Source organism: Lissotriton vulgaris, chromosome 5 (assembly GCF_964263255.1).
Source record: "Lissotriton vulgaris chromosome 5, aLisVul1.2, whole genome shotgun sequence".
NCBI classification, from domain to species: domain Eukaryota; kingdom Metazoa; phylum Chordata; class Amphibia; order Caudata; family Salamandridae; genus Lissotriton; species Lissotriton vulgaris.
The window spans coordinates 76,695,915-76,710,447 of NC_141693.1; the positions used below are offsets into that span (position 1 = coordinate 76,695,915).

Sequence of the window (14,533 nt, forward strand, 5' to 3'; positions counted from 1 at the left end):
CACGTGCTTGGCTGAAAAGCCAAAGCGATCCCAAAAGGTCTTTTTGCCTTTGCAACGCATGCGCGCTGCACAGGCAATACCTGAAAAGGAGTCAAGATTTCAGACATAAAAGAGGGGGATTGGGATGTTTTAAGGCGAGGAGGAATTGTCATCAAAGGTGGGAGCAAATTTACACAACCTATACAAGTTAAGGCGATGAAGAACATTCTCATTTTAATGGATGGGTCTGCTTGGAGCACTAGGAATGTTTCTAAATGCCATGCTCCTTAGGTGGTCATACATGATTAATGTTACTTCTGTACATTTATGTCTTCCAGCACTATTAAGTAGCAATGTTTTGTATTATGATGTTCTTTTTTTTTCTTATTTATTTTATTGTTACTACATGTAAGGGGGAAGATATGTGGAGTCTACTCAATGATAGAATGTAAGGCTTGTTGCTATGATGGAAAGTTGCTCTTTAAAGTAAGAGTAGTTGGTGCTGGAAGAGTAAGCTGGAGGTACATGTACCTGCATACTACCAATAAAGACAACCCACTTTACTTCTGTGTTGGAGTGGATCTTTACACACCTCTCTCAACAGCTGAAACCCTCCTGTACCAGGCTGAGGTGAAACGTAACTCACCTGATAACTCTCATCGTCCTATCCTAGGATAGGACGGGATATCTGACCAGCCTTTTCACCCATCTTCTATATGAATTTGTGAACCACCTGCAGAAATTGGTGCAATAACGGTGATGTATATAGTAATTCTCCATTGTACAGCAGAATACTTGTATGTCGGGTATAATTGTAGATGTCAAATTACCCCAATATAATTCTAATTGAGGGACATAGTAGTAGGTTAATAGTGTCTTCTTCTGTACATCCAGTGACCTGGCAATATGGCTTATTCCCCAGCCCCTCAAATCTCCTATCTTCCATCCCAAGCACTGAATGTTCTGGCTCCACCTCATTTACATGTTAACGTGTCACTCACACTCACTCACACTTGACTTCAGTCAGTCTCTCCACTCAGTATGTCTCTGGGTCTTTAACAGCCTCTGCCTGCAGTGGGTTCTCTCCCTTGTGCCTTCTCCATGGATCGAACTTCCCCACAGGTCTACAACTTCTGACCTCTCTGCGGTTATGATGGGTCTATGGGGAGATGGCATGAGTTTGAGAAAGACGTAAAATTGTAGAATGGAAGATACTTAGATAGACTGCCTTTCAGAAATGAGTTTAAAAGCATGTTAGTGTTCTGAAATTTAAAAGAACCTCAGCCCTCCCCTCAAGACTCCACCCAAAGGATGTCCGTGCTAGTTCAATCAATCAATGCATTTATAGAGCGTGCTATTCACTCGTGAGGGTCTCAAGGCGCTGATGGGGGGTGGTGCTCGAATAGCCAGGTCTTGAGGTGTTTCCTGAAGGTGAGGTGGTCCTTGGTCAGTCGTAGGTGTGCAGGGAGGGAGTTCCATGTTTTGGCTGCCAGGTAGGAGAACGATCTTCCTCCGGTGGTGGATCTGCGAATCCGTGGGACGGTGGCGAGGGCGAGGCTGGCAGAGCGAAACTGGCGGGTGGGAGTGTGGAACGAGAGGCAGTTGTTGAGGTATTCGGGGCGCATGTCGTGGAGCGCTTTGTGTGCGTGGGTGAGTAGCCTGAACGTGATCCTCTTGCTGACGGGGAGCCAGTGCAGGTTTCTCAGGTGGGCGGATATGTGGCTGTGGCGAGGGATGCCGAAGATGAGTCATGCAGAGGCGTTCTGAATGCGTTGTCGTTGTTTCTGGAGTTTGGCGGTGGTTCCTGCATATAGGGCGTTTCCGTAGTCCAGTCGGCTGGTGGCGAGGGCCTGGGTGACGGTCTTTCTGGTTTCGGTGGGGATCCACTTGAAGATTTTTCGGAGCATGCGCAGGGTGTTAAAGCAAGAGGACGAGATGGCGTTGACTTGCTTGGTCTTTGAGAGGGAGGAGTCCAGGATGAATCCCAGGTTGCGAGCGTGGTCCGAGGGTGTCGGCGCGGAGCCCAGCGCCGTGGGCCACCAGGAGTCGTCCCAGGCGGATGGGGATTGTCCGAGGATGAGGACTTCCGTCTTGTCTGAGTTCAGCTTCAGGCGGCTGAGCTTCATCCTTTCTGTGACGTCTTTCATTCCTTCCTGGAGGTTGTTTTTGGCGGTGACTGGGTCTTTGGTGAGAGAGAGTATCAGCTGGGTGTCGTCGGGGTAGGAGATGATGTTCATGTTGTGTTTGCGTGCAATGGCGTCGAGGGGGGTCATGTAGATATTGAAGAGGGTTGGGCTGAGTGAGGAGCCTTGGGGGACGCCGCAGATGATCTCGGTGGCCTCTGAGCAGAAGGGAGGGAGGCGGACTCTCTGGGTTATGCCGGAGCGGAATGAGGTGATCCAGTCCAGGGTCTTTCCTTGGACCCCAGTCTTGAAGAGGCGGGTTATTAGCGTGCGGTGGCATACGATATCAAAGGCTGCCGAGAGGTCCAGGAGGATGAGAGCGGTTGTTTCTCCGTTGTCCATCATGGTCCTGATGTCATCGGTGGCCGCGATGAGGGCAGTCTCGGTGCTGTGGTTGGCTCGAAATCCAGACTGGGACGGGTCGAGCGAGTTGTTTGCCTCGAGGAATGCAGTCAGCTCTTTATTGACAGTCTTCTCGAGGACTTTAGCCGGGAAGGGAAGAAGAGAAATGGGGCAGAAGTTTTTGAGGTCTTTGGGGTCTGCCGTGGGTTTCTTCAGAAGGGGGTTGATTTCTGCGTGCTTCCAGCTCTCTGGGAAGGTGGCTGACGTGAAGGAGTTGTTAATGACGTTCCGGAGGTGGGGTGCGATGATGATGTAGGGGGAGCCGGAGTGGATGGTGTTCATAACGTGGGTGGTGTCTTCGGTGCTGATGGGGGTCCTGCGCTGAGGGTGATGGCGGAGTCGGGGGTCCGAAGCTGTCGTGTATAACTGTGATCTTGCGGTGAAAGAATGTGACGAGGGAGTTGCATAGGTCTTGTGATGGTGTGATGTCGCTGTTGCTGGCCCTGGGGTTGGAGAGCTCTTTGACGATGCTGAAGAGTTCCTTACTGTTGTGGGTGTTGTTGTCTAGTCGCTCTTTGAGCAATGCCATTTTGGTGCTGCAGATCAGCTGGTGGTGTTCGCGAGTGGCGTTCTTGAGGGCTGTCAGGTTTTCTGTTGTCTGTTCGTGGCGCCAGGTTTTTTCGAGGGTTCGGCAGGATTTCTTTGATTCTTTGAGGGCGTCTATGAACCATGATGTTTTCCTGTTGCCGGTCTTGTTTGGGGAGTTCTTTAGTGGGGCGAGGTCGTCGGCGCAGTAGGTGATCCACCATGCGAGGTTGTGGGCTGCTTCGTTGGTGTTCGTGGTGTCGGGTTCTGGTTTAGTGATGAGGAGCTGGTCTGTGTTGATTTTGCTCTAGCATCTTCGGGGGATTTGTCGTGTGCAGTGGTGCGATGTATTCTTTTCGAAGGTGAAGTGGATGCATCTGTGGTCGGTCCAGTGTAGTATGGTGGAGTGGGTAAAGGAGACGTGGTTGCTGGCGGTGAAGGTGGGTGGGGGTGTTCACCAGTTGTTTGAGTCCGAGGTTGGCAAGGTTGTCGACCATGGTGGAGGTGCTGCTGTCGTTGTTTTTCTCCAGGTGGAAGTTCAGGTCCCCTAGGAGGATGTATTTTGGTGAGGCTAGGGCGTGCGGGCTGATGAATGGGCGATGGTTTCGCTGAATTGTGTGCGCGGGCCCGGGGGTCTGTAGATGAGCGTTCCTCTAATGGTGGTCTTGGGGTCGGTGTGAATCTGGAAGTGTAGGTGTTCGGCGGTGGAGAGTGTGTCTTCGATGTTGGTCGTGATGTTGATTGTGTTCCTGTAGACAATGGCGATTCCTCCTCCGGATTGGTTGACGCGGTCCTTCCGGGTGATTTTGTAGCCGTCCGGGATAGCTATGGCGATGTCGGGGGCCGAGGAAGCGTTCATCCAAGTTTCCGTGAGGAAGGCGACGTTCGGTGCTGTTGTGTCGAGGAGGTCCCAGAGTTCGACGGCGTGTTTGTGGACGGAGCGGGTGTTGAGGAGGATGCATTTGAGGTTTTTGTTGCTTTTGCTGCTGTTTGGTTGGCGGGGGCAGGTTCGAAGGTATGTAAATTTGCAGGCTTTGCAGATGAAGGGTCCGTGGGTTTGTTTCGGGGTGGCAGGCGGGTGGGTGTCCGGTGTTGAGTGCGTTGAGGGTGGCGGAGTCATATCTCAGTCGGGTACTCTGGGTGCGGTGGGGGTCAGGGGTTCTGGCGTTGGGCATGTTCCAGGCGCGGATGGGCGCAGACGGGCTTGCCTTTGGCGCGCCCTCCATATGAGGGGCTGTGGGAGGGTGGAGCAGCTGGGAGGCGGGAGCGGGGTGGCGAATCGGACAGCGGGGGGCAGGGACGCAGCGGCGGGAAAAGGAGGCACGGAGGGGTAGGGGGCAGGGAGGCACAGAAAAACGAAGGGGGACAACAGTGATCAGGGGCATAGAATGCAAAAAACGGGGGAGATGGCGCACAAGGGCACAGAAAACCGAAGGGAAACAAGTGATCAGGGGCACAGAATGCAAAAAACGGGGGAGATGGGGCACAAGGGCACAGAAAAACGAAGGGAAACAAGTGATCAGGGGCACAGAATGCAAAAAACGGGGGAGATGGGGCACAGGGGCACAGAAAAACGAAGGGAAACAGTGATCAGGGGCACAGAATGCAAAAAACGGGGGAGATGGGGCACAAGGGCACAGAAAAATGAAGGGAGACAACAGTGATCAGGCACAGAAGGACTTACTCAGGCAGCAGCAAGAGCACTTGCGGGGCAGCGCCACAGGAGGACCGTGTGGCGGCTGGGGGGGCGACCTACCTGCTGGCAGGGTTAAGGGTCACTCCCTTCAGCGCTGTGCGGCCTCCATATGAGGCGCTGTTGGAGGGAGGAGCAGCTGGGAGGCGGGAGCAGGGTGGCGAATGGGACAGCGTGGGCAGGGCTGCAGGGACGCGGCGGCAGGAAAAGGTGGCACGGAGGGGAAACGGGGGAGGGGGGCAGGGAGGCACAGAAAAACGAAGGGGGACAACAGTGATCAGGGGCACAGAATGCAAAAAACGGGGGAGATGGGGCACAAGGGCACAGAAAAACGAAGGGAAACAACAGTGATATGGGGCACAGAATGCAAAAAACGGGGGAGATGGGCTACAAGGGCACAGAAAAACGAAGGGAGACAACAGTGATATGGGGCACAGAATGCAAAAAACGGGGGAGATGGGCTACAAGGGTACAGAAAAACGAAGGGAGACAACAGTGATATGGGGCACAGAATGCAAAAAACGGGGGAGATGGGCTACAAGGGCACAGAAAAACGAAGGGAGACAACAGTGATCAGGCACAGAAGGACTTACTCAGGCAGCAGCGAGAGCACTAGAGGGGCAGCGCCTCAGGAGGACCGTGTGGCGTCTGGGGGGCGACCTACCTGCTGGCAGGGTCAAGTTGGAAGCTTCATAATATCTAACCAGCATTTCTTTGCTTCGAACAGGACAAGTTAAGAACCGAGAAGCAGAAAATTGAATCTGAGTTTGAAAAACTGCGGCAGCTGCTGGGAGAAAATGAGCAAACACTGCACAGAAGACTGGAGGAGATGGAGAAGAAACTCAACATGGTAGAAAATGCAAATATCACCAAATTGTCCAATCAAATCACCTCTCTCAGTGTCCTGAGAACAGAGATAGAAAAAAAGTGTGAGGAGCCAGCGTGGGAACTCCTGAAGGTGAGGTATATTTTGATGAATTCAAGGATGAGAAGAAATATTCATACTTTGCATGTAGGGTTAAATGTGTGAGGGTAACACAAACGATCTCCTGATAGGGTCAATGCACAGTGACGCCATACACTATGACAGCCGCCTTAAACAAACCGATGGGGGGTTATTAACACTGCCCCCTTTTTTGTAAGCCCAATACAATATACAGAAAGGGGGAAATTAATGTGACTTCCTACAGTGTCGCACATTGTCTTTAACCCATTGTTACACCCTCCTATGTTTCATGGGTTACGTCGCCGTTGGACACAACAGTAACATACCGCACTCGGTTCCAGTGGTTTGTCCCTGACTTTGGAATGCTGACCCCGCTGTGACTAACACCCGTTGGTTGGATCGCCGGCAGATGTTCCTGGATGAATATAAAGACTACTTATTTTTATGCATTTTTTTTTTGTTAGGGAGGTTGCAACATACCAAGCAATTATAGTGACAGTAATTAACACGTGGAGACTAAAGAGCAAATCGTGATAGAACAAGATAAAAATAGATAACCTAATGAGATAATGAGAGGCGTAATCCTGAGTGACAGGGAAAGAACCATCTTACTCACTTGTCTCAGAAGTTTGAAAACATTTCTGCGCCACAGCACTAAGTTTACTCCGAATGAAGGTGGCCAAATATTTTCTCTTACACCAACCTTTTGTAACGGTTAACAGTGAGCTATATAATTGGCCATTTAGAACGGGTAAGCTCACTGGGGTTTTTTGTGCCCTTCGATTAAGATAAAGATTGGTGCATAAAGAACAAAGTGGTCATAAATTGGGCAAGTAACTGAAAGGTGTATACATTTGCATAAATATATAATACTTACCATGTGGGACCACAAAGTGAATGAAACAAGAACATCCTGGTAGCATCTGTACGACCCTAGTTTGAAGGACAGTGACTGGCCAGGACTAGAGTCACCCTCAGATATATTACTGAATGTGCGAAGTGAATTCCCCAAATTGCTGCCTGGAAGCAAGAAAAAAATCATTTATAACTGTTTATTCTCGAGATCCTGTAGTGTAACCAAATTCTTCACCAATATGGCCTAGGATGGACTTAGAGAAATAAACGTTCTTATCATGGTCATACGCTGTCCCTTTAACAGTGATGATCTGCGCAAGGGGGATAATTAGTTCCAAAGCCAATGAGCTTCCTGAGAAATAGCCACGTGCAAAGGGCACTAGGTGAGGGCGAAGGGAGCATCCCTATCTGGTTCCACAGACAATTCTGAAAAAGTCTAAGTTGAATTTGTTGATAATGACCATGGCCTGTCAATGTTTGTACAGAAATCTACTTCACCTACTAATTTTACCCTAAACACAGATTCAGGTGCCATTTCTGTTTCCAGGAAAATGATAGAGAAGTGTTTGTACAGCCCTTGAGCCCACTCGAGGAGGGGCTTTCCCAAGTTATAGTGCAACTTGGGCCCTTCCCAAAAAATAAATCCATTTTGCCCCAGATCACCAGTTTGGGGCTCAAGCCACCACCCATACGGATACAAATTTAGAATTTTGTTGCATGTCAAAATTTGCAAGACAAAATGGGGCAGAACGACCTACAATCCGAGAGGTTTTTGCTTTTTAAAGAAGAGGCCCTCTTCTGCCTCGTGTTAGAATGACGAACTCTGATCTCTTGATATGACCTTGTGTCACTCTAGAGTGAATACTCCTGACTTGTTGATGTGACCTCTCGTGTCATTCTAGGTTGATGGACCAGGCCTTATGATGTGACCTCTTGAAGAAAGTTTATAAACACTGGATCAAACGCACTGGCAGTTTCTTGCACTGCTTTCCCGGAAGGCCACCTGGCCCAGCAGCCTGAACATTCCAAAGGGACCTCGCAGCCTTATTGTATATCTTTAATTTTGAATCTGAATTTAAGATACAAGACGGTGTCTGGATCCAGGACCACAAGATTAACACCCATAAAAAGCAAAGATTTTGGTATCCGATTTGTAGGCTATAATTTCTAGCTGAGTTTTAATGCTTTTAATAATAATGCACAAATGCCACTCCTGGCCAAAAGTGAGTTTTATCTCCAAGTTCAGTTGGGCGCATCCTTGCAGGTTAGTTCTGCCTACAGGACTCCTTCAGGCTAATGACACTTTCACAATATCCTGATGTATTCTGCTTACAGTGTCACAGGGACACCACTCACCCATCCCAATATGCAGGTTAGTTCTTCCAGCAGTGTTGCATGCACGTTAGTTACCCATCCCATAATAAAAGTCAGTTTTTCCTGCAGTGTTGCATGTATGCCAGTAAAAATAATAGTAGTAATAGTAATAGAACAGAATGCAGAACAATGTCACACATTCACCCCAGTACAGAGATCTGGGCCTAAATCCATAGTTTTTTGCTCCCCATGCCATTCCAGTTTGAACCCAGCCATATGCAAATCAGTCTTGACCCTGCGCCCATGGCATTAACACATCCCAGAATAAAGGTCAGTTCAGCCTCCGGTGTTGCTTACATGTAGTTCAGCCTATGGTGTTGCATGAATGCCAGTAGCCCATCCCAGAATAATGGTCAGTTCTGCCTCCGGTGTTGCTTGCAAGCCAGTAACCCATCCCAGTATAAAGGTCAGTTCACCCTATGGTATGCATGCCCAAGTAACCCATCCCAATATAAAGGTCACTTCAACCTAGGGAGTTGAACGCATGTCAGTAACCCATCCCAGAATAAAGGTCCGTTCACCCTACGATATGCATGCCAGTAACTCGTTCCAGAATAAAGGTCAGTTCAGCCTATGGTGGTTCATGCATGCCACTAACCCATCCCATTATAAAGGTCCTTTCTGCCTACGGTGTTGCATGCATGTGACTCACCAATCCCATTATAAAGGTCCTTTCTGCCTACGGTGTTGCATGCATGTGACTCACCCATCCCATTATAAAGGTCCTTTCTGCCTACGGTGTTGCATGCATGTGACTCACCCATCCCATTATAAAGGTCCTTTCTGCCTACGGTGTTGCATGCATGTGACTCACCCATCCCATTATAAAGGTCCTTTCTGCCTACGGTGTTGCATGCATGCCACCAACCCATCCCAGTATAAAGTTCAGTTCACCCTACGGTATGCATGAATGCCAGTAACCCATCCCAGAATAATGGTCAGTTCTGCCTCCGGTGTTGCATGCCAGTAACCCATCCCAGTATAAAGGTCAGTTCAGCCTATGGTGTTTTATTTATGCCAGTAAAAGCATCAAATGATGGAGAGAATGCAGAACAATGTCATACTTTCACCCCAGTACTGAGATCTGGGCCTAAATCCATTGTTTTTGTTGCTCCCCATGCCATTTCAGCTTGAACCCAGCCATATGCAAATCAGTCTTGACCCTGCGCCCTTAGCATTAACACATCCCAATATAAAGGTCAGTTCATCCTATGGTGTGGCATGCATGATCGTAACCTATAGCAGTATAAAGGTCCGTTCAGCCTACGGTGTAGTATGCTTGACATTAACCCATCCCAATATAAAGGTCAGTTCCGACTACAGTGTAGCATACACACCAGAAAACCACCCAATCTAAAGTTCAGTTTACCCTACGGTATGCATGCCAGTAACCCATCCCAGAATAAAGGTCTGTTTAGCCTGCGGTGTTGCATTCATGTTAGTAACCCATCCCAGTATAAAGGTCACTTCAACCTACGGAGTTGCAGGCATGCCAGTACCCTTCCCAGTATAAAGGTCAGTTCAGCCTATGGTGTTGCATGTATGCCAGTAAAAGCAACAAATGATGGAAAGAATGCAGAACAATGTCATACATTCACCCCAGTACTGAGATCTGGACCTAAATCCATTGTTTATGTTGCTCCCCATACCATACCAGTTTGAACCCAGCCATATTGTATTGTATTGTAATTGCATTTATATAGCGCTTACTACCCACTGACAAGGCGTCAAAGAGCTTTTTCGGCGAGTAGCTCGCTACTCCGGGACCCATAGAGAATTAGTATAGTAAAACATGCAAGTACATTTTAAGTGGTGGATAGGTTAGTCAGTTATTTAGATTTGGAATGATAGCAGAAGGATAAAGGAGGAAAAAAGGTTTGTATTTATATAGCACTTGTTAGCCCAGATGGGGTGTTGAAGCATGCTACCCCGGAAGCTCATAAAGGATTAGTGGTGAATTAATATGGTGAAATATGAAAGTAATAATAGGTGGTGGATATTAGTCAGTTATTTGGAGTGAGAAGGCTAGTGGAGGGATAAAAAGGGAAGAAAGGTTTGCATTCATATAGTACTTGTTACCCCTGATGGGTGTTGAAGCGCTTTTCTGGCGAGTAGCACGCCACTCCGGAACCCATAAAGGATTAGTGTTGAAAATTAGTATAGTAAAATATGAAGTCATTTGAGTAGTGGCTATGTTATTCAGTTATTTTGGTAGAGAAGGGTAGGTGGCGGGATAAAAGAGGGAAAGAGGTTTGTACTTGTATAGCGCTTGCTACCCCTGATGGGGTTTTGAAGTGCAAGTAGCATGCTACTCTGGAACCCATAAGTATTTTTTTTTATTTTTTAAAATTTTTGAAAACCTTTATTGTGCATCGAATCAGAACAAATACGGGCCTACAACCTGCCAGCCGGCCACGAAAACAGTGAAGCACCAATGCAGCGTTACGGCGACACAGTAATATCTCTCATTGAAGCAAGCATTAAAAAGGTTACTCTGTAATTACCATATTACCATGTCCCAGAATCAGTGAAGGTTAATTTTTAAAAGTTTTCATCGCAACCATTAAGAGCAGGTCGTATTACTCCGTACTTATACAAATAAGAGAAAAGAAACTAGGTCCATGTAGGTGGGACTCGACAATAGACACCCTTACCAATCAGTACAGTTCGCAACATGCAGGTTCCAGCCAGAGGATGGCCACAAATTATGCACACCTCTGGAGAGGGCGCAACATCCCAACTAATACCGCGCTATCACCCATCCCCCAATATGCCTAACACGGGCCAAGAAAAAAGGAAGAAATTATATAATAGCAAAAAGGCACCATAGAAAGAAACACGAACAAAAATTTACCCCCCCACCCTACACACATGCAGAGGCTACGGCCTACCCCCCCCCCCCCCTAGCAGAGTGTTTGTCACCCCATAACCCGAAATATAGCGAGAGAAGAGAAAATTGAGAAGGAGAAAAAGAAAAGGAAAAAGGGAGAGAGAAGAAAGAATACAATTCACTTGGAGAAAGAGTTCCGTTAGGAAAGAAAAAGAAGGAGTATGAATCACATAAGACCGGGGGAGGGCCGTAAGAACATGTCCAAAACCGCCAAAGTACGTTATTCCGGCCACCCTTACCCCGACCCCACCACCAATACAGTACCAACATATGAAATCCACCGGCAGTCCATCAGTGTCCCAGCATTACAAGGAAGACAGCTCCGAAGGGAAAGGGGACACCCTCAACCTTGCCCCTTACGGTAAAATGCAGCGACGCAGTCCAACTGGATCGAAAACGGAGCAGATGAAATAAGGGGATGAGAAGACCTCGTCAGGATAGGAGAATGGTCACAAACGTTCATCCAGTCCGCTGCCGAGAAGACGTTAATGATACAGGAAGAGGCATCGCAAGGTAATGGTCCAACGAGTGCAGCCAGTCCCAACATTCGCCACCGCCCCAAGAAAGGGAAGTGCATTCCGCTAGCCGCCCGATGCCGTCTCTCCAGCCGTAAAACAGTCCCAGACATTCCGGTTCTACCCAGGGGTGTTCCCGCCAGTTCACATGTAGGATTGGAGTCCCGCGCCGCCTCCACTTCAGCGGCGACCGGGGCAGAGGAGCCACGAGGATGCATCACCGGGTGTGGCGTAGCGGCCAGATGCTGCGGACTTTCACGGACAGATAGGGGGGCCGCGGACAGTATCGCGTCCATCCGATCCCCCAATTCCCCAGCGACGGTACGCAGGTCAGCCCTCAAGGCAGACAGGGCGCTCAGGATGTCACATAGCCGCATTGGCTCCATGGGGAGAGAGGGCGCAGCATTGTCCTCCAGTTGGGGCAGATGTGCACAGAGCCGCTCTGTCGGTCGATAGCCTTTATTGCCAGCATTCCCTAATAACTCCAGCTGGTTCATAGCAAAGCGAGGCCGGACGGGGGGCGCAGGGGCAACAGTCTCTATCACCCACGCCGCAAAGCTTTCCCAGACCCAGTCCCGGGTGTTCACCTTCGGAGGATGAAGGCAGGCGAGAAGATGGCGCCCGTCCCTGCACTGCAGTGAAACAAAGTAGCGGCGGAGCCGATTCGGGTCCGAGGGAGTGCTACAGTGTAGCTTCTGCAGCTTCGGTGCACAGGTCAGAGGGAGCGGCAGGCAGGGCTCCAGGATCGAACCACAGCTTCGGTGACACGGCAGCCAGCCCCGTCCAGCAGTCCCAGGCGATCGTCGTTTCACACGGGGCTGGGCTCACACTGAGGACAAAGACCCCGAGCCAGCCTCGCCGAGTCCGGAGAAGGTGAGGGCGTCGCGGCGCTTCCACTGCCGGGAGCAGGCTTCAAAGCACAGCGGCAGGATCAGGCTCTCCTCCCGGTTCCGCCAGCGCCATGTAGTCCGAGGAGTGCGTGCAGGATATCGCGGAAACCGGGAAAGCAGTAAGAAGGCGAGCGGAGCCGAGGAGTCAGGCGGCCATCATGGTTGCTGGCCAGGCTCCTCCCCCCCGAGCCCATAAGTATTAGTGTTGAATTAGTATGGTGAAACATGAAAGTAATTTTAGTGGTGGATATGTTAGTCAGTTGTTTGGCTTGAGAAGGCTTGGGGAGGGGTAGAAAAGGGAAAAGGTTTGCACATATATAGCGCTTGTAACCCTGATTGGGTGTTGAGACGCTTTATTGGCGAGTAGCACGCTACTCTGGAACCCATGAAGGAATAGTGGTGAATTAATATAGTTCAACATGGAATTTGAGATGTGAACATGTTAGTCTGTTAATTTTTATTGAAAAGGCTAGTGGAGGGATAAAAGAATGAAGGATGACAAAAATGATTTTTAAGGTCTTAGCAGTAGGAGGAAGCTTTTGGATGAGTAAAAAGGAGTTTTGGGGGGGGGGGGGAGTCGGAGGGAAGAGTTTAGAAAGGTTTGTTTTAGGGGACCGATATAGTAAGAGGTGTCAGATGATGCAAGGAGGGGTAGAGTAGGAGATAGTCTAGAAAGGGTTATTTTGGGAATCAGTGGTATGGCGTTTGGGATAAACGAGAGAGTGGATGTAGAGGATATATTGATAAATGTATAGGATGAGAGATAGGGTAGTGCATTGGAAAGAGTAGTAGAAAGAAGTTTGAGATGAATCAGAAGGTTGGGTTTGAAGATATATTGAGAGAAGTATAGGCTGAGAAATGGGGTCGTGCTTTGGAAATGCTAAATTAGAAGAAAGTGATAACTATATAGATCCATAAGTACATTGAAAGTATATAGATACATAAAGGAGGTAAGTATATGTAGATTAAAGATATTGATAGAGGCACAAGATGAGAAATAGGCTAGTGCATTGGATATGCTTTTTCAGGAGAAAAGTAACAGACACACATATCCAAGTACATGGAAGGTATAGATGCAAAATGGAAGTAAGTACATGTAGACCAAAGATTATTAATTTTTTTTCTCTTAACATAATTATTCTACATGTTTATACAAAGCAATGCACAAAGATAGGTACATATCTATAGTGAAAACAAATGCTTATATACAGACAGATATGCTGTAAATTTCTGTTTGCGTATGATGCTTATGTGGGGAAGAGCCATTCTTGAGCAGTTTTCTGAAGATAAGGTGGTTGTCGGTGGATCTTATAAGTTGGGGGGTAAAGAGTTCCATAGTTTGGCTGCTTGAACAGAGAAGGATGTGCCACCCATGGTTTTTTCTTGTATCTTATGATTTTGAGGCGGGATGCTCCTTTATAGCGGAGGTTCCTCTGTTGAATGTGTTTGGTGATTTTATTTGTGATGAACAACGGTCCCATTCCATGTATTGCTCTGTGGGTGATACAAAGCAGCTTGAACGTGGATCTTCTGGCAACCGGTAACCAATGCAGGGCTTTCAAGGCAGGGGAGATGTGGTCTTGCTGTTTGATATGCAAGAGTAGTCTGGCAGCCGAGTTCTGAATCCGTTGTAGTCTTTTGATGGTCGTTAAAGGTGATCCGTGGTAGAGGCTATTGGTGTAATCTAGTTTGGACAGAACAATGGAGATGGTAGCTTGGACCTTGTGCGGAAATCCCAAATGAGGGGAAATTAGTCGCAGCGTTTTTATAGTGACAAAGCTTGCTCTTGCTAGTTTGTCCACTTGGGCATGCATCGACAGCTTGGAGTTCTTGGTCATTCCGAGGTTTTTTACTTCCTTCGATCCTAAAGGCGGTGATTCCAGTTCATTAGGCCATGCAGCATTGTAATGTTTTCAATCACCACACGTGAGTATTTCTGTTTTTGAAGCATTCAATTTGAGATGGCTCCAAGTCATCCACTGATCCACGGCTCTGAGACAGCTGAAAATTAGTGATTTTCCTATGTCTTTGGGGCATTCCAGTTGAAGGAGTAGTTGCATATCATCTGTATAGTTATCAAGGCTGCATCTCACTCCTGTGAGGATGTTCCCCTCGGCACAATCCGGGTCACATGACCTAAATTCCAATTTTATACTTTACTTAGGTTCATGCAAACTTTTCAAAAGTAGACTTCATCAGTGTATCATTGATTTTATTGTGAGCAAGTTCAATTCACTTATCCATAATCATTCAGTTCTTCAATTTGTTGCTAAATCCCATT

The 14,533-nt window shown here is 48.1% G+C and overlaps 1 protein-coding gene across 1 annotated transcript in view; it reads left to right on the forward strand.

Annotated features, from left to right (window-relative positions):
* Positions 1-14,533, forward strand: part of LOC147710234 (E3 ubiquitin-protein ligase TRIM39-like) — a 320,917-nt gene that overhangs the window by 91,510 nt on the left and 214,874 nt on the right. The window contains exon 3 of the mRNA XM_086920905.1: positions 5,510-5,740. Within this exon, the coding sequence (XP_086777031.1) occupies positions 5,510-5,740 (231 nt within the window). The remainder of the gene's footprint in view (positions 1-5,509; positions 5,741-14,533) is intronic.